General features: G+C 53.3%; 2 protein-coding genes across 2 annotated transcripts; one reads left to right on the plus strand and one right to left on the minus strand.

Annotated features, from left to right (window-relative positions):
* Positions 1-1,045: 1,045 nt before the first annotated feature.
* IFI27L2 (interferon alpha inducible protein 27 like 2) lies at positions 1,046-3,553 on the plus strand. Its single transcript, XM_066342329.1, has 4 exons — positions 1,046-1,162; positions 1,311-1,340; positions 1,938-2,099; positions 3,333-3,553. Exons 1-4 carry the CDS (start codon positions 1,156-1,158, stop codon positions 3,410-3,412), a joined length of 279 nt encoding a protein of 92 aa, XP_066198426.1. The 5' UTR covers positions 1,046-1,155; the 3' UTR covers positions 3,413-3,553.
* A 5,879-nt stretch (positions 3,554-9,432) lies between these two features.
* On the minus strand, positions 9,433-16,761 carry LOC136376706 (interferon alpha-inducible protein 27-like protein 2A). Its single transcript, XM_066342988.1, has 6 exons — positions 16,662-16,761; positions 15,761-15,905; positions 13,235-13,345; positions 11,505-11,534; positions 10,388-10,549; positions 9,433-9,887 (listed from the first exon to the last, which is right to left on the minus strand). Exons 2-6 carry the CDS (start codon positions 15,867-15,869, stop codon positions 9,811-9,813), a joined length of 489 nt encoding a protein of 162 aa, XP_066199085.1. The 5' UTR covers positions 15,870-15,905; positions 16,662-16,761; the 3' UTR covers positions 9,433-9,810.
* Positions 16,762-17,263: the final 502 nt, after the last annotated feature.

The following is a 17,263-nucleotide window of genomic DNA, read 5'->3' on the forward strand; positions in this document are numbered from 1 at the left end:
GTTGGGTCTGGGAGGGGTTGGCATGAAAGAATTGGGAGTGGAGGGGAGAGCTGGTGAGAATGTTCTATATCTGAGCTGGTGGTTCCACACCTGTAAGAGTTTGTCCACACTCACGGAAGTACACACCGAAAGGCTGAATTCACTTTGAGTTACACCTCAATGAATTTGACTTTTAAAAAATCCTATTGAATGAGTTCTGGCAAGGTAACTTAGAGTTTGATAATATACACCAAGATCGCAGGCTGGATCTCCCCGCAGGCCACATACAAGAATCAACGATGAAAATAAATTTAAAAATTAAACAAACAAACAAAAACCCTTGAGGGATGTTGTAAGTTGAAATAAAAAATTAAGGAATGATCCCACCATTTAAAAATAAATAAATAAAAGTAAAACATTCCGTTGAAGAGTGTTAAACAGCCTGGGGAAATCTAAATGAGCAATTAAATAAAATTAGGACTTTGCAAAAGAGTGTGCATAGAGTGAAGGGAACCTAGGGGTGGGCGGTTACATATTCGGAGAGCGAGTGACAGAGATGGGATGGCCTTGGAGAGGCAGATCGGAGGGAAATGCTCCCAAACGAAATTAAATGAGATTAAATATTGGTTTTTTGCCTTGGGTTGTGTTTGGTTTTTTGTTGGGGTTTTTTGCTTTGCATTGTTATGGTTTTTGCAGTGAACTGCTCTTCTGTCATGCGGCGGTGGTGGAGGGAGGGCAGGTGGATCCAAGGTGGAGCATAGCTCACCAGCTTAAGCTTCGGCTCTCAGGTGGATCCAAGTTGGAGCACTGCTCACCAGCTTCGGCCGTCAGGTGCTCTAGGTTCCTTTTCCTTCGGTAGGGCCATCAAGCAAGAGACAAACCTACCCAAGGGAAACCGCGAGTGGGCAGGAGAGCCAGCGGGGGAATGGGTAGATCGGCGAGTGGGGTGGGGATTAGGGAGGGTGAGCAGACCCGTGAGTGGGGTGAGGGTGGGCGCGGGCCAGCGTGCCTGGAACTGATAAGACCGGCGGGCGGGCTGAAGGTGCGTCCCCTGGCGTTGTGCCTGCGGGAAGGAGCTGCGAGAGGCGGGCGGTGTCCCCATTGGTTCGTCTGTGAAGTAATATTCCAAAGATCAGAGTCATTTTCTGAGCTGAGCTGGGACCAGGGCGCCTCACCATGATCCGTGAGTCTTGCTTTCGCACCGGGGTGGCGGCCTGGGCAGGGGGTTGGCCTCCCCCACTGCAATCCACGAAGGGCCAGGGAAGTCGCCACTTTCCCTCACTCCCTCAAATAGCTAACTGCCGTCCCCCACCCCCACTTTGTCTCCCTAGAGCTAGGGGCAGCTGCTGTAATCGGAGGAGGTGAGTGACCAGAATCCCCTCCACCGCTACCCCACGGAGCCGTCCTGGGGTGGGTGGGAGACCCCGTGGACCCAGCGCTGCAGGGTTCCGCGGACTGGCTGTCCACCACCCATCTGCTCCCGAAACTGCCTATGTTAATCTTTGGGGCATAAAACAATACTCCCACGAAGAGGTCACCTGGATCCCCGACCTAGCTGCTCCTCTGGTCCTCATATATAACGAGCATGCAGAGAAGACAGAGAAGAGGTCATTTGAAAGGAGGGCTGCTACTGAAAACTGCAAAGGTTTATTTCTCACACACACACACATACACACACACACACACACACACACACACCCACAAACCTGATGCTCACTGAGCAGGTAGTGACTGCCCCAGTGTTACACCGCAAGTTAGACACTCAACCAGGGCTTTGCTTGGACCTCCTATGACCTCTCTGTCCCCACCTGGCTCCCCCCACACACACACACACATTCTTTACCTCGGCACCCCTCTCCAAGCTGTCTCCTGGACGCTCAGAGCCGACACTGTCAGGGAGTTCCCCAGGGCTGCACTCCCCTGGGCCCACGTCCCGACCCAGCGCCTCCTCCCTGCAGTGGTGGCCGTGGGCGCTGTGCCCTTGGTGCTGGGCGCCATGGGCTTCACCGGGGCAGGAATCGCCGCCTCCTCTGTAGCCGCCAACATGATGTCAGCCGCCGCTGTCGCCAACGGGGGTGGGGTTGCTGCCGGTAGCCTAGTGGCCACTCTGCAGTCCGTGGGTAAGTGTCCTGAGCCGGAGGAGGAGGGGGAGGATCCGGGCCAGGACAGGATTCAGCCAGGGGTGGAATTCAGCCGGTTGGCACCAGTTGGGCAGAACCGATACCTAAATTTTCGCTGAGTTTGGCAAACCTGTTGTTAAAATGGCATTTGTAATCAGAGTTCTCTCTAAGGTGGGCGCCTGGGCAGCCGCCCAATGTGGAAATTACAAACTGCCATTCCTTACTCTTTTTTAATGTTCATCTGCACAACAGCGTATTCTAAGCGGTGGTGGTAATGTCTATTCCATCCATAGGGTAAACAAATTTGACAGAACTATGCTTGTAATATTTACTTATTCATTTCATAAAACTCATTATACCTTTGATGAAATACTACAACTCCTTCACATTTGTTTCTTCAGTAAACAAACAGATAAGGTAAAGAGAAAAAGTGCCAAACAACCAGGAGGTGACAAGCTGTCATTGGAAATATCTTAACAGTTTTTTTGTTTTTTGGTCAGGTATTATTTAATATCTTTTCATTAATATTTTATAACTCTTTCTTATAACATAATCTAGATTTGTGTACGTCTTTTATTGTTCTTATTTAAGTATTAAATGCATGAAATAATAAACTACCTTTCGGTATATCATTTTTTTTAATAGTTAAAACGGTCATTAAGGCAGAGAACCAGTTGTTAAGTTATTTGAATCCCACCTCTGGATTCAGCCCCGAGGCAAAGCCTGAGAGGAGGACCTGTCCTCTCCCTCCAGTCCGTCGTCCTCAGGGTCTCTGATCCTTTTGTCATTCCCTCACTGTCCTCTTTCCTGCCCCTTCTGAGTGAGGTTAGAGTGGACGTGGAGGGGTGGGGGAGTTCTGGGAGGGAGGAGAAGGGAAGGGGTCCAGCAGGAGTGATGTCTGGGCTATGGGTCCAGCTCTACCCAAATCTGATACCTGGGTGGCCTACATGGGTCCCCTCACTCTCTGGGCCTCAGTGACCTCCTGTATAAAGTGAGGGGACTCGGAGCTCTCTGAGCTTGTGGCCACTTCTCTTCTGTCTCCCGTTTCCCATGAACTCACCTTGTCTCTTCTCTTTCTGCCGCCTCCAGCATCCTCTACCCAAAGCAGAGCCCTGCAGGTTTTAGGACCTAGGGGAGGGATCCAAGCAGGACCTCTGGGCCTCAGACCTCCTGAGGCTCACGGCCACTGGCCACTGCATGTCCCCTGTGCTCTCACCCTCTCTTCTCCCCCAGGGGCGGCTGGACTCTCCACGTCAGCCAACGTCCTCCTGGCCTCCACTGGGTCAGTTTTGGGGGCCTGGCTGGGAAGATAAACAAAGGTGCCTTCTTCTTCTCCCCCTGCTGGACCCAGAGCTGAAGGAGACCACCCAGGAGAAAATGAATTCCAAGTCAAACCTCTGCAACCCCCACCCAGATCAGAGAAGCATGAGAAATAAAGACCATGTTCAGATGCACCTTCCTGCGTTTGCTTCTTGAAGCCCTGGTTGGGATGTTGTGCATTAGAGGTTTCTGGTTCTCCCCATTCTCCCCACCTGTCTTGTCATGGAAGGACACAGGGGGTGGCAGGCTGATCAAGCACAGAATCAGTTGGCAGAAGGCCTTAGTTATTCCTAATCTTACCAGGAATGGGTTGTATAACCCAGGGCCTCTCATGGGCTTTCTGTGGGCCTCAGTTTACCCCTCATTCCGTGGTGGGGTTGATAAAGGTTTCGTTGAGAGGCTGGGGTGAGGGTTAGCCAAGATGCATAGTGAGCTACTGACCCCAGAGGCCCCTGCCCTTGTCCCTGAATGAACACTAGCTATCCAGAGATGACAGGCACCAGCCTTTCTTCCCTGAGCTAAGAATTCCTGCAGGGAGGCTGGCAAGGGAACCGCAGGGACAACACAGTGTGCCCGCTGTCACGTGGGCTGAGTGCTTCAGGGGATGGAGCCTGAATCAAGGGTCCCTACCCCGCGTGCCTTTTGAAATCAAACAAGAACTGACATGCACCTGCTCCTACCCTGGCCACAGGGCTTTTGGGTGTCCCTGGGTCTCCGTTCACCTCCAGGATGAGGTCTTATTTCCTGCCAGAGAGGTGTCATTCTCTGGAGTTTTCATTTGTTTGCTCTGTTTTTTATGGTTTTTAAGGATGAGATGTGAAATAAATAAAAACAGGAGTTCTAAGATGCCTTAGATGGTCCAGTCAGTGGTCTCCGGGAGGCCTCGAGGGTGCGCAGGCTGCATTTGGTAGACCACCCGTGACCACACCTAGAAAGAAGGGCTGCTTCTAGCATAGGAAGCTGGAGAGCGTGTCACTCCCAGCCTGCGACCAGCAGAAGCCAGACAACCTACCCAATCATAACTTCTTGAGCCCCTAAGACAGCTGGAGTGGCAGGGCCACCGGATGGCCTGAACTCTCAGGAAAGTCTGGTGCCCCCAGGAGAGCACTGAGCCACATGGGTCAGAACACAGGAGACAGGTGGAGCGCACTGCGAGCAGGGGAGGATTCAGCACAAGGCCCGACTGATTGCTCCAGGCCAAGTATGGGCTAGCGTGAGCGTGTGGGACCCTGGGGTCTACAGACACAGGGTGGTTCACGCCAATCTGTAGGTTATTCTCAAAGGATCTGCTGAGTGCTCCTAAGAAAGATTAGAGGCGGGCAGAAACCCAGAGAAAACTTTCCTCATTGAAGCCAGACTGGGGGAGAGGAGCTGCGGCCCCCATCTTCCTTCTCCCCTCAGGGTTGAGAGCTTTTCGCTGCTGAGGGAAGGACAGTAAACCCTGTAACCGACCCCACGCCCTGCATACTGCACAGCGCAGTCAAAGACCATGGCAGATGGGAAAGAAAAAGATAAAAACTCTACCCTTGGCCCTGGCCTGTTGGCTCAGCGGTAGGGCATCGGCCTGGCGTGCAGGAGTCCTGGGTTCAATTCCCGGCCAGGGCACACAGGAGAAGCGCCCATCTGCTTCTCCACCCCTCCCCCTCTCCTTCCTCTCTGTCTCTCTCTTCTCTTCCCGCAGCCAAGGCTCCATTGGAGCAAAGTTGGCCATGGCGCTGAGGATGGCTCTATGGCCTCTGCCTCAGGCACTAGAATGGCTCTGGTTGCAGCAGAGCAACGCCCCAGATGGGCAGAGCATCGCCCCCTGGTGGGCGTGCCGGGTGGATCCCGGTCTGGCGCATGCGGGAGTCTGTCTGACTGCCTCCCCGTTTCCAACTTCAGAAAAATACAAAAAACCCCCACAACAACAACTCTACCCTTAAGATTGGGGTGCAGAATCTTCTTGGACCGGACAGTCAGAACCCACCCACCACCGGGAGAGGTGCAGGATTATTGAGAAAACCCCACTCCAAGGCCCAGGGCCCACTGAGCCTGCCCAGACTGATGACCACAGAGAACTGCAGCGCCCCCGCAGGTGTGCAGAGGGACCCACTCCAAGATGCACACACAACATGGAAGCCTAAAGCTCAGCGTGGTGCAGACACGGGAAAACACAGGCTCGACAGGGAGCACCCGGTAACGCCGATTTGAAGCTGGTGGCGCACTCAGAGCAACCAGAGCAACAGAGCAGCAGCGTCCGAGCTCTGATAGGATTGACTCGACCTCCCACTACAGGCGTCACAGAAGAGGCGGACCGCCTTCCTGGCATAAACACTGCTCACCACACGGTTGGAGACCTCCCCCTACGTACCCCCTGACACTTCCAGCACCTACCTGCAGCCCGCACTGCCCACTCCTGTGAGGGACTCCTTCCCGGGGCACCACTGTGGGGCCTACAGAGCTGGCTGGTCCCCCCAGAACAGCCTTCAGCCAATGGTGGGTTTTAACAGGGGGATCAGCGTCCCAACTCTGAGGCCGGTTCCACACTACGCCCCAGAAGTCAGTAGGGTTGAGCCTCACTTGCCCACCGTGCGAAGTCACTCATTAACGGGCCCTGTCTTGGCTGCCTCTTTCCCTGTCGCATCCCCTGTACCTCTGTTTGTGCTCCCTAGGGTCACCTCCCCACAATAAACCACTTACACTAAATCTTTGTTTCAGGATCTCAGCCACAGACAGGTTCCGGCCCCTCTCAGGAGCCCACAGGGCTGTGCAGAGACTCCGCACTCTATCGTACTGATCCTGAAGTCCGTCCGGGGCCAGGCCTTGTCCATCTCCTCCCTCAGAGGAGGCTCAGACAGGGGGCTCCAGCGCCTGTCTCATAGTGACCCACCCGGTCAGGACCCCAGACAGGCCCCGGGCTGTCAGAGTCCCGGCAAAGGATGCAGCTCAGCTCGGGGTCTGGCTCCCCAGCCACGCTGCCCTGGACAATGCCACATGCCCAAGGCCACGGGGCAGGTCACTCAAACCAGAGGACCTAATTTTTTGCAAGTTGTCAGGGGAAGCATTGCCCGATTTCAGTGTGAAAAACGTTCTTTTTTGGTTTGCCTTTCCCCTGTTACCAAAAATGCCCGAGAGTGCCCGACCGGGGCTGCCTGAAGGTGGTGGGCACCGGCGAACCACTCCCTCCTCCCCCACCCTGACCATCGTTGTCAATTTGAAATTGCTTGATTCGCGATGAAAACAACTTTTTCTCCCTGACCACAGGTAGGTTGTTCAAGGAAGCTGCCCGGAGGGAGGGGGTGGGCGTGGAGTCAGTTCGAGGCTCCAGATCTGGAAGGAAACCACGAAGTGGACCTTCCAACCTACGGAAGGGTGGCCATCTTCAGTAGCAGTGGCGGTTAGGGACTCTGGGTCATTGCTTTTTATCTAGAAATATTTACGTTATTTGTTACAGAGAGAGGCACATGAAATATGTGTGTGCCTGGCTTCCCTGACACTGGGTGCTCCTGGGGGCAGGCGGGGACCCTGGCGTCCCACAGGGGCAGGACCCGGGACAGAGTCCCAGGGGTCACCTGAAGCCAGGGATTTCAGGAATCCTGGGGCTGCCAGAGTATGTTCGGCCAGCTCTGAAGCGAACAACCTTCAGCCTGAGAAAGAGAGAGGGGGTATCAAGGCTGTTTTCTGTTCCCACATAACAAATTATTACAAATTTAGCAGCTTAAAATACCCATTTACTGCTTTGTACATAGTTGTAGATCAGAAGCCCAAGTGCGCTTAACTGAGTTCTGTTTAGGGTCCAAATCACGGGTGCAGCCAGACTGGGCTCTCATTTGGAGGCTGTGGTAAGAATGTTCAAATTCCCCTCTTGCTTCAAACTGACTTGCTTCTCTGTGATGAGCAGAAAACACTCTCTGCTTTTAAGAGGCCAGTGTGATTACATTAGACCCACCTGTGAAACCTCCCTTTCCTTGTCGTATAGCTTTACATAATTACAGGAGTGAAATGTCATCCTATTCACAGAATTCACCTACACCCACAAAGGGAGGAGCGGACAAGGGTAAGGGTGACCGAGAGCCAAGCTTAGAATTCTGCCGACTACAGAGGCCCAGCCTGAGGGCCAGAGGTAGAGAGCCCAGAGGTGGAGCTGCTCACTCAGTGTCAGAAGAGAAACAGGCCCTCTGGGGACTGGGAAGCTTCATCTTCATGAGTGGGGCAGGGAAGGAGGTCAGGACAGAGTCCGGAGCAATGGGTCCTCTGGGGATGGGGGAAGGCAGCTTACAGAGCTGTGTGCAGGGCTTCAGTGGGGAGGGAGGCCCTCTGTCCATCCTCCTGGGTGCAGGTCAGACTCAAGTGGCCTTCTTGCGGGAACGTGGACTTCTCAGTAAGGCGGAACTCTCACCCTCAGCTCTAGGGAGGGCTTCAGAAGCTCTTAATGCCTTGGAGTTGGAGGCATTGTTTTGTGAATGTGTGCATTTTGGGGGGAAAAAGGTTCACAGCTTTTATCAGATTCTCCAAGGCATCAAAGAAAGGGAAGAAAGAAAAAGAACCAAGTAGTGAATTAATCAAAACCCCAAGGGGTGTGTTCTTACGGCTGGGGGGCAACCACGCTTCATTAACCCAACTAGGAGCCACTTGAGGGTGCAGGTGAGCTGTTCAGCTGTTTGAAATGTCACCCAGACTCCTAAGTTCAGCTCCTGTTGGAAACTGCCATCCTGTGAGGCTGCTGACAGCACCTCGGAGAGGGCAGACAGGGTGGACAGGGCGGACAGGGCTGTAAGGTCTGTGATTGGGTCACCGTCATGTTGAAAACCCGTCAGTGTCTCCTCAAAACTCCCAGGATAAAGACTCCCCTTTCCCAACATGTCTACTGTGGTCTGAATGTTTATGTCCCTCCACCCAAATTCATGTGTAAATAAATTTTAACACACCCAACGTGATGGTGTCAGGAGATGGGACCTTCAGGAGGTGCTTAGATCATGAGAGTGGAGCCTTCATTGACTGGAATTTAATGACCTTATAAAGAGATGTCCCAAAGAACCTTGGCTGGTGGCACAGTGGATGGAGCATTGTCGGAAGTAGAGGTCCCTAGCTCAAGCCCGGGGTCACCAGCTTGACCCCCAGGGTGCCTGTTCAAGCCCTGATCAGGGTACCTATGGGAAGCAATCAATGGGCGCACAACTACATGGAACAATGAGTTGATGTTTTCTTTTTCTCTCTCCCTTCTTCTCTCAAAAAGAGAGAAAGAGAGAGAGAGATCCCAGAGAGCTCTCTTGTTCCTTCTGCCATGGGAAGACATTGAAAAAAGACGGCTTTCCAGGAAGCAGGATCACACCAGACATCTAATTTGCCAGTGCCTTGGTCTCTGACCTCCCAGCCTCCAGGACCGGGAGAAATAAATTTCAATGGTCTTATAAGTCACCCGTCTTTGTGACTTTCATTACAGCAGCCCAGGTAAAAAAAGACACCGCTGTTCCACTCTGTCCTCTGGGCCCCCAGAGCCCTGGGCTGCCCTCCGGCAGTGCACAGGGCACCAAGCCGATGGCTCCTGCCTGTGGGGTCATCCTGCCACCAGACCATGAGCACTGCCTAGGGAAAGGTGGGGTGCCCTAGCACCCAGCCCAGGGCCCGACTCCCAGCCCATGCATGCTCAGAGTCTGTGGAAAAGGGGTATGAATCAACACAGGAGTGCATTTTCCCTGTGGTAAGTTTCTACACAATCTTGTTCTGGGACGAGAGGCACATTTCTCTTCCCAGGGACCTGAAGCAGGCAGGTCAGAGCCCGATAAGCTAGATTTTCCCTCGAGCTGCGGGAGTAGGGAAAAGCCCGGGCTGGGGTGGTGACAGCACAGAGCCTGTGCTTTGGAAGCCTGAGCCAGGCCACTTAGGAAGCAGCCGCTGGGTAGGTAGCAGCCAGGGCTGGGGTGAGTGTGCACATGTGACTCCGGCTTTCAGATAAGTGGCTCCAAACAAGAGGCCTTGCCCCCGACACCCCCCTTCCTAACTCTGCACAGAAACTGAGCCAACACTCATCCTGGACAGGATCTTTGAAGTTATTTGTATCAAATCCCCATTCAGAGAGAGGAACACAGGCCCAGAGAGGAGCTGGCCTGCCCATGGTCACATTTGGGGTCAGAAACTGGGCTGGGGCAGTTTCCAGCTCAAGTACCCCAACACCTTGCGGCTCTGTGACCACACACTTGGGAAAGAGAAGTGAGCCTCCCCCCACCTGATGACTGAGTGAGAAGGAAGGGATCCGGGAAGGGTTGTAACGCCTCACTTTTATTCCGTTTTTTTTTTTTTTCTGGGGATGCAACGTTGAGCACATTATCAGCCCAGGTCTGGTGCCCACTGCATCAGGCTGGTGGGCAGGGCCCCAGCTGGTCCTCTTCTCCCAACTGAAAGCAACAGGAAGCTAAAATATGAGGGACACCAGGGCAGAGCCTGCGGTGCCCAGGATGACGTTGGATGGCGTTGAGAGCCCAGTCGCTCCTGGGGAAGAAGAGGAGGGTGAGCAGAGAGGGACCAGCAGGCAGGGACAGCTCCGTGGACAGAACTGTGGGGCTGGAGTTTCCAGGGCCTCTTAGAAGGCCTGAGAACCAACCAGATGCCCCACCCAGGGCCGCCCTCGGTTTTCCCGAACCCCAGGATCTCTGCTTTAGGACAGCGGCTGCAGGAAGCTGGCCAGCAGCATGAACTCCAGGGGGGACACTGAGAGCTGGAAGCCACCTTGCTCTCCAGGGAAGGGGAGGCTGACCCAGGTGGGGCGAGGACGCTCCAAGTGACCCAACAAACATGCCTGGGGCAGAGTCCGCTTGAACGCGCACACCACAGGTCAGGGCTCCCTCCCTGCCTCCTACATCTCGTGCAGAGAAACCCAGAGAGAGGACTTGGAGGGTGTGACAGAGGCGCAGAGAGGAGGGCTGCTGTGGCTAGGCCCCGGGGAAACCCTCTGAGGCTCTGGCCCTTCCTGAACCTCTGGGGACACTTACCGACAGACTGCAGAGTGGCCACCAGGCTGCCGGCGGCAATTCCACCCCCGTTTTTGATGGCAGCCACTGACATCATCTTGGCGGCTAAGGAGGAGGCGGCGATCCCTGCCCCGGTGAAGCCCATGGCGCCCAGCACCGTGGGCACAGCGCTGACAGCCAAAGCTGTCCAGGGAGAGGGGCTGGGTCAGGGTGACACTCAAAGAATGGAAAACACACACACACACACACACACACCAGGGAAAGGGGCTGGGTCAAGGTGACACTCAAAGAATGGAAAACACACACACACACACACACACACACACACACACACACACACACACAGGGTCACTCAAGCTCAGGGGACCTCAAAGGGGTGGACTCTGAACTTGGGAGAGATGATGGGCCTGGCCAGCAGTCACCAGACAAAGTAGGGAAAGCAGGATAGGGCTACGGGTCACCGGGGACAGGACGCCAGGCCTGGCTCTGGTCTCCAGTGGACCTTCCTTGGGCAAGTGCCCTCTGCGTCTCGGTTTCTGCATTACTAAGAGGCAGGACCCAGGGCAGGCTCGCAAGCTCCTTGTCTTTGCTGGGGACATCTTTCACACAAGCAAGCTTACCCAGGGGGCTAGCACAAGCAAAGGGCACATTCTGAGCTCCATGTGAACCCCAACTCCAGGGCTCCATGCTGTCACCGCAGAGCAACCCGAAGCCCCTAGGCCCCTAGGGGTCACTGAGTCAGTGGCATCTCTTCAATGCCCTGACTACGTTCTGACTCCGTGCACATTTCACCCCGTGGGACCCTCACAATAGCCCGAAACGACCAACCCTGGCCCATATGTCAGAGGCGGAAATGGGAGCTCACAGGGGAGTTTGAAGAAATGTGAGGTCACCCAGCAGACACCCTGCAAGGAGGAAACTGAGTCCCCTGCAGGGCTGCCTCCACCCTGGTTTCCCAGGACACTCCCTGTTTCAGGATCTCTGTTACTTGTTTCCTCCACCACTCACCCCCCCCATTTCCTTCCTGACCTTCCTCGTGAGGCCTGGACGGACCTGGGCAGGCACAGAGGTGGCTGCTCCCCAAGCCCCAGAGTCTGGGACAAAGGGGAACCTGAGTCCCTTCCCTACAGAGACTTACCTCCTCCGATCACAGCTGCAGCAGCCTTGGCTGGAAACCAAAAGAACATTCTGTGAGTAGAGCCACACTGGCCTCCCCTCCACTCCCTGAGCCTGCGACCCACCTACAGGGAGAGGCTGCCCCAAGGCAGGGAACACAGGAGGGATGAGCCCTGCCTGACGCGCCCCATGTCCCCCCACCTGTGGGATTTCCCGGGGGGGGCTGGCTGCACAGCCCTGAGTTTGGTGAGGACGGCCGGGGAGTCCGATTGTCAAGGAGGAAGACCTGTCCCCGGTGAGTGGGCAGCCTTGGCCTAAACTTATCTGGAGATGGGATTTGAGGTCCTTGTGCCCCAAACTCAGTCATCGGATACCGTTTTGGCTTGATCTGTCGGCTGACCAGTTGGTTAAAGGTTTCTGGGGAGATCAGAAGTTGTCTTTTTCTTTCTCTGACTCCAAAGCCAGGTTTGGTTAAAACCAAGACCAAAACGAAAACTAACAAAACCCCACAAGCCACTGCTGCCTTCCTTCTCAGCAAAGGTGGAACCCTCGGCCAAGAAACGGAGGGCGGGCAGTTGGACTGGGGCAGGGAGAGGCGAAGGGGATAGGTCTCCGAGCCAGGGTGTTCGTTCATCTAAGATCAAGTCAGTGTTTGCCTAGTGGGGTATTATTCAAGCTTCAGGCAGCAGTCTGTCCTCATGCAGAGAGGACACGCTTCTTTTGCACAGCCTGGCTGACGCCAGGCCAGCACTTGAATGCTACTCGAGAGCAATGTCTGACTGAGTCAGATGCTCCTGATTCCTCAGGGCCTGGCTTGTTGCCTCCTCCTCCAGGAAGCTACCCAGATCCTCCATTCAGAACTCATCCTTACTCCCCTGAGGCCAGGCCCACTCAAGCACTGGACCATATTTTAGCGTGTGAGGGCCTAGCTCTCCAATGCTGTGGGTCCCCGGGGAGCAGGCAGGGGTCTTGGTCTGCAAAAGCCATAGTGGCCGGCACTGCGATCTTTCAATGGGGGGAGGAGTGTTAAAGATAGTGAGAGGTGCAGGTGTGAGCTCAGCCAGCTCCCGGGGGCAGAGCCTGGAAGCGACAATGGAGAAAGCCAAGAGAGAAGGGTGCATAAGCCAAAACCGAGTTGTCAGAGGGACCCCCTGGGTGGTACGAGCCAAAGACTCAAGAGTCAAGAGCCTGGTTAGACATACTTGCTGCTTAACCTTATCGCTTGGTAAGGGAGGTGATGCCAGCCTAGGCCCCGATCTCACGAGGCCCAGGGATAAATGGGTACTGCCTGACACCCTACCTGCTGGGCAGCCCCAGTTGTCACCCGTTGGAAGGGTGGCCTGGCTCTTCTGAGCGGTTCCTAGCCTGCCCTGCCGTGAGGCCTCTGCTTGGGCGTTTGCATTTTCTTTCAACCTCAGTTCCCAGCAGCCTGACCCTCCCCTTCCTGCTCAGGGCTCCTGCACAAGGGTTTCTTCCTCGGAAACTAGGAGGCAGTGTGATCTTCAGCTGGGGTGGTTAGGAGAATTAAACCAATTGCTAAATGTCGAGTGCTAAGCCTTGTGACTAGGACATCACGGCGTTTGAGACAATCTAGCTGTTGTTATTACTTTCTTGTCATCAACTGAGGAGTCCTCTGCATTTGCGCCAAACAGGAAGGACGGTTGGCTGTGGGCCCGGCCCTAACTTTCTTGTCACACTTCTGAGTGCTCGCTGGGGACCCAGGGAGGGTGTCTGTTACCCAAGGTCAGTTACCTCCAACGGGGCAAGCAGTCAGGGCCACAGCAGGGGATCCCAGTGTTCCCAGCAAGGACCCCAGGCTGGATGTAGCCGAGATCAGGGCAGCATTGGATGTCAGAGTGAGCCCTGAGAAAGAACACAGGGTGAGTGTGCAGGGGTCAGAGGTCAGGCAGTGGTCAGAGGCCCTGTTCCAGTGGCGGAATTAAAATAATTTAATAACTGGTTCTCTGCCCTAATGACCATTGTAAGTATTAAAAAAAAACAATACACTGAAAGGTAGTTGTAAGACCAGTAGGCGCCCAGTAGGCGCGGCCACCATCACAGCCACCTGGCCCACATAGGTTTACATTTGATTCAGACAGATCGTAAAGAAACAGTTGAGCCAAGAACAGGCGAGCCATTTTCCTTTATTCTAGCTCATACCGGCCAATGGGTAAAAACCAAACACACGGGGCACCAAAATCACAATATTCTCCGGTTCCCCAACTAGGAGAATCTTTCCGGTTTTCCTAGAATCAAAGGCGTACTAGCCTCACTCAGTGCTCTTCACCTCTGTCCCCCACCTCCTTCTCCTTGCAGGCCTCCATCGTGGCTGCCTGCCCCCTCCGCCCCCAAGTGGCCTCTCTGCCCTGCTACAACATGGGCCCCTCCTCTCTCCAACAACCTCTCTCTCTTCTCCAATGGCCTCCTAGTTCCTCCTTTTAAAACTTTTGGCGAGAAAGCCCTCCCCCCCCCCCACACATTAGCATAACCCAGCCCCTTCCCAATCAGGAAGGTAATCAGCGCTGTCCCGGGTGGGCATCGCCATCTTTAACTAAGAGTGAATAAAACCAAAAAAAATAAAAGATTTTACAACTCATTTGTCCGACAGTAGTTTATTATTTCATGCATTTATTTTATTTTTTATTTTTTTAAATTTTGCCCTGGCCAGACAGCTCAGTTGGTTTTGTTTTTTTTTTAAGATTTTATTTATTCATTATAGAGAGGGGAGAGAGAGAGAGAAAGGGGGAGGAGCTGGAAGCATCAACTCCCATATGTGCGTTGACCAGGCAAGCCCAGGGTTTTGAACCGGCAACCTCAGCATTTCCAGGTTGACGCTTTATCCACTGCGCCACCACAGGTCAGGCCTATTTCATGCATTTAAGACTTAAATAAGAACAATAAAAGAGGTACACAAAACTAGATTATAACAGTTTTAAAATGTTAATGAAAAAAATATTAAATAATACCTGACAAAAAACAATCAAAATGTTATTTAAGATATTTCCACACTGTTTCTTGACTGGTGTCCTCACTTGCAATTTGTTTCACCTATGGATGGAATGAACATGACTGCGGGTGCTTAGACTATGCTATTGGGCAGAGGAACATTAAAAAAAAAGTAAGGAATGTAAATTTGTGATTTCCACATTGGGCAGCTGCCCAGGCGCTCACTTTAGAGAGAACCCTGCTTACAAGTGCCATTTTAACAACTGGTTCGCCAAACTCAACAAATAACTAGGCATCAGTTCTGCCGAAATGGTACGAACCGGCTGAATCCCACCACTGCTCTGCCCCCCCCCCCCCGCCTTCCATACTATGCTATTTGTGCTGGTAGGGGTTGGAGGACCCCTGCCCCCCCCCCAGGGGAGAGGAAGGTAAATGGTGTTGGGTGCACACCGGATCACTTTGCAGCAGGTGGAAGCGAGTTGTGGATGCTTACCTAGCGACATGGACAGATCGAAAAAACATGGTTTTTCGTGCAAAACAAAAAAAAAGGCAATAGAATGAAATACACAACTCACTATTTACTTACTTCTATAAGTAAATGAAAACACGTGGAAACAGAAAATACCCATTTTGCAAAAACTGTGTACGAAAAACAGATCCACATCATCCAAACACATATTAGGAAGCCCAGTCCCTAGCTCATTACCTTTGTTTCTCTCTCTAAGCTCAGAGCTCAGAGGGCCCCCCTGCCTCTGTAACCTGTCTCCTGAGCCTCCAGGGCCCAGCTGGCTGACTTCCACTACGTCTATAACTTCCTAAAGAAACTTTCTCTTATCGTTTGGGAATTTATTTTATTTTATTTTTTTACCCCAAGAGGGGACTCACATAAACTAACAAAGAAAATAGGCCCGAACTGAAGAATTTCGTAAAAATCAACGTTCTAGATCTGAGAACCCAAGATTACAAACTGCTACAAAAGGCTGGTTGGAAGCATATGTTAAAAACAACTAAAGGAGGTAAATTGTGGTGGGAAATCCAGGGGAGAAGAGAGCGAGGTGGACCCAGGCCAGTCCCTTCTGTCGGGGGCGGGCAGGGGAGACCCAGGCCCAGTGGAAGGGGCTCAGTCCCCCTGAGCCTCCGCCAGGTCCTGCCTCCCTCTGGCCCTTCTCAGAGAGACAGACAGCCAGGACAGACACCCACGGGGACGACAGGACAGGGGAGAGAGGCCACTGTGGGGTGCCCCCCGCTGCACCCCCACAGGTCCCTGAGCAGGACCTTGGGATCTCCCTGCCTCCTTGCCCCCCTCCTGTCAGCCCTCCCAGGAGCACTCACCCATTGAGGACAGTCCCGTCAGGACACTGCCCGAGGCCGCCACACCGGCTTTGGCCAGGCTCCCTGCTGACAGTATCTTGGCGACAGAAGAGGCTACGAAGGCTTCCATGGCGCTTCAAGTAATAAGCACCTGGCCGAGGCGAACCTGCATGAAGGACAAAGCTTCTATCGGGGACGGGATGCTGAGACTGGGGCCTCCCCCACGCGGATAGAGGGGTTTCTCTCCGCTGGTGGTGGGCAGGCCCGGGAGGGGGCCGGAGGTGGGGCTTGGGGGTGGGGGAGGACCTGTTGGTGGCGGTAGGGGTGGAGGGGTGGATCTTATTTCCCCAAGCCGGGGGCTTCCTTGCTCCTGGAAACACCAGCAATCAAGTGCCTCAGAGTCTTCTGGGACTCCTTTAAATCTCCACAGAGCCATGAAAAAGCCACGAAAATTTCGATTATCAAAAATTAGGAAATCAGAACCAATTTTGTTTTTAAGATCGTCCTTTCCTAAACGAGAAAACACTGGCACAGAGTGGGTGAGTGAGCCACCCAGGATCATAGGGCTTTGTATGTCAAAGTGCCACCCGGCCCAGGGCCAACTGCTTCCAAAGCTCAGGCATGGGATGGCTCTGATCCAGTGCCTCCTAAACCTAACTGCTGTCTTCTGCACCCCCATTTATCTCACCCCAACCCAGGAATGGATGAGGCCCATTGTCTCCAGAGTCCCAGAGCCCAGGGACAGGTGGGGGGTTGAGTCCCTTCCCTCCCAAGACTCTGGCGGCAGCCGCCCAGATGAGGAACAAAAGCACCTTCTGTGAGTGGGCTCACACGGGTCTCCCGTCCACTTCCTGAGCCCACTGCCCACCCCAGGTGGGAGGCCAGGGGACGGAGCAGCCCCCACCACCCCTCCGGATCTTACCAAGAGAAGAGGGTTTTCTGAAATGCAGAACTGACCAGAATCCACCTGGCTGGAGGGCTTTTATTTCCACACCATCCTGAGCTGCTCCACCCCCCAGGGCTGCAAACCCAAGATAAGGAAAGTTTTGTTTTACAGGAAAATGAAACTATGTTTTGCAGGAAACATGTTTGTATAAATATATATAAACAATAGCTGGCATTTTCAGGAGGGAAGAAGCTGCCAGCTGGAAAATCTAGTTATAGAGATGGAATCTGACCACTATATCTACCACTGTTGGTTAATGGAAGATACTTTTGTCACTTTATGCAGGGAAGGGGTGTGCTCTATGCATAATAAAAGTCACAAGAAATCTGATCAAAGGTATATAATAAAAGGGTAAATACTCATTTTTAATGGAGACGAGAAGGTGGATTTCAGAATAGCATTGATCCTTGCAATGAACAGCTGTTCTGTTATTCCAAAGATCTATACTGAAGGCCCACCATGCCAGATACTGATCTAGGTACTGAGTTAGAGCAGGGATCGAACAAAACCAAAATTTGTGTCCTCATGGAGTTTATAAGCTGTAAGGGGTGATGAAATAAGATTAGTAACTGAATGAA

Source organism: Saccopteryx leptura, chromosome 6 (genome assembly GCF_036850995.1).
Source record: "Saccopteryx leptura isolate mSacLep1 chromosome 6, mSacLep1_pri_phased_curated, whole genome shotgun sequence".
In the NCBI taxonomy this organism is placed as follows: Eukaryota; Metazoa; Chordata; class Mammalia; order Chiroptera; family Emballonuridae; genus Saccopteryx; species Saccopteryx leptura.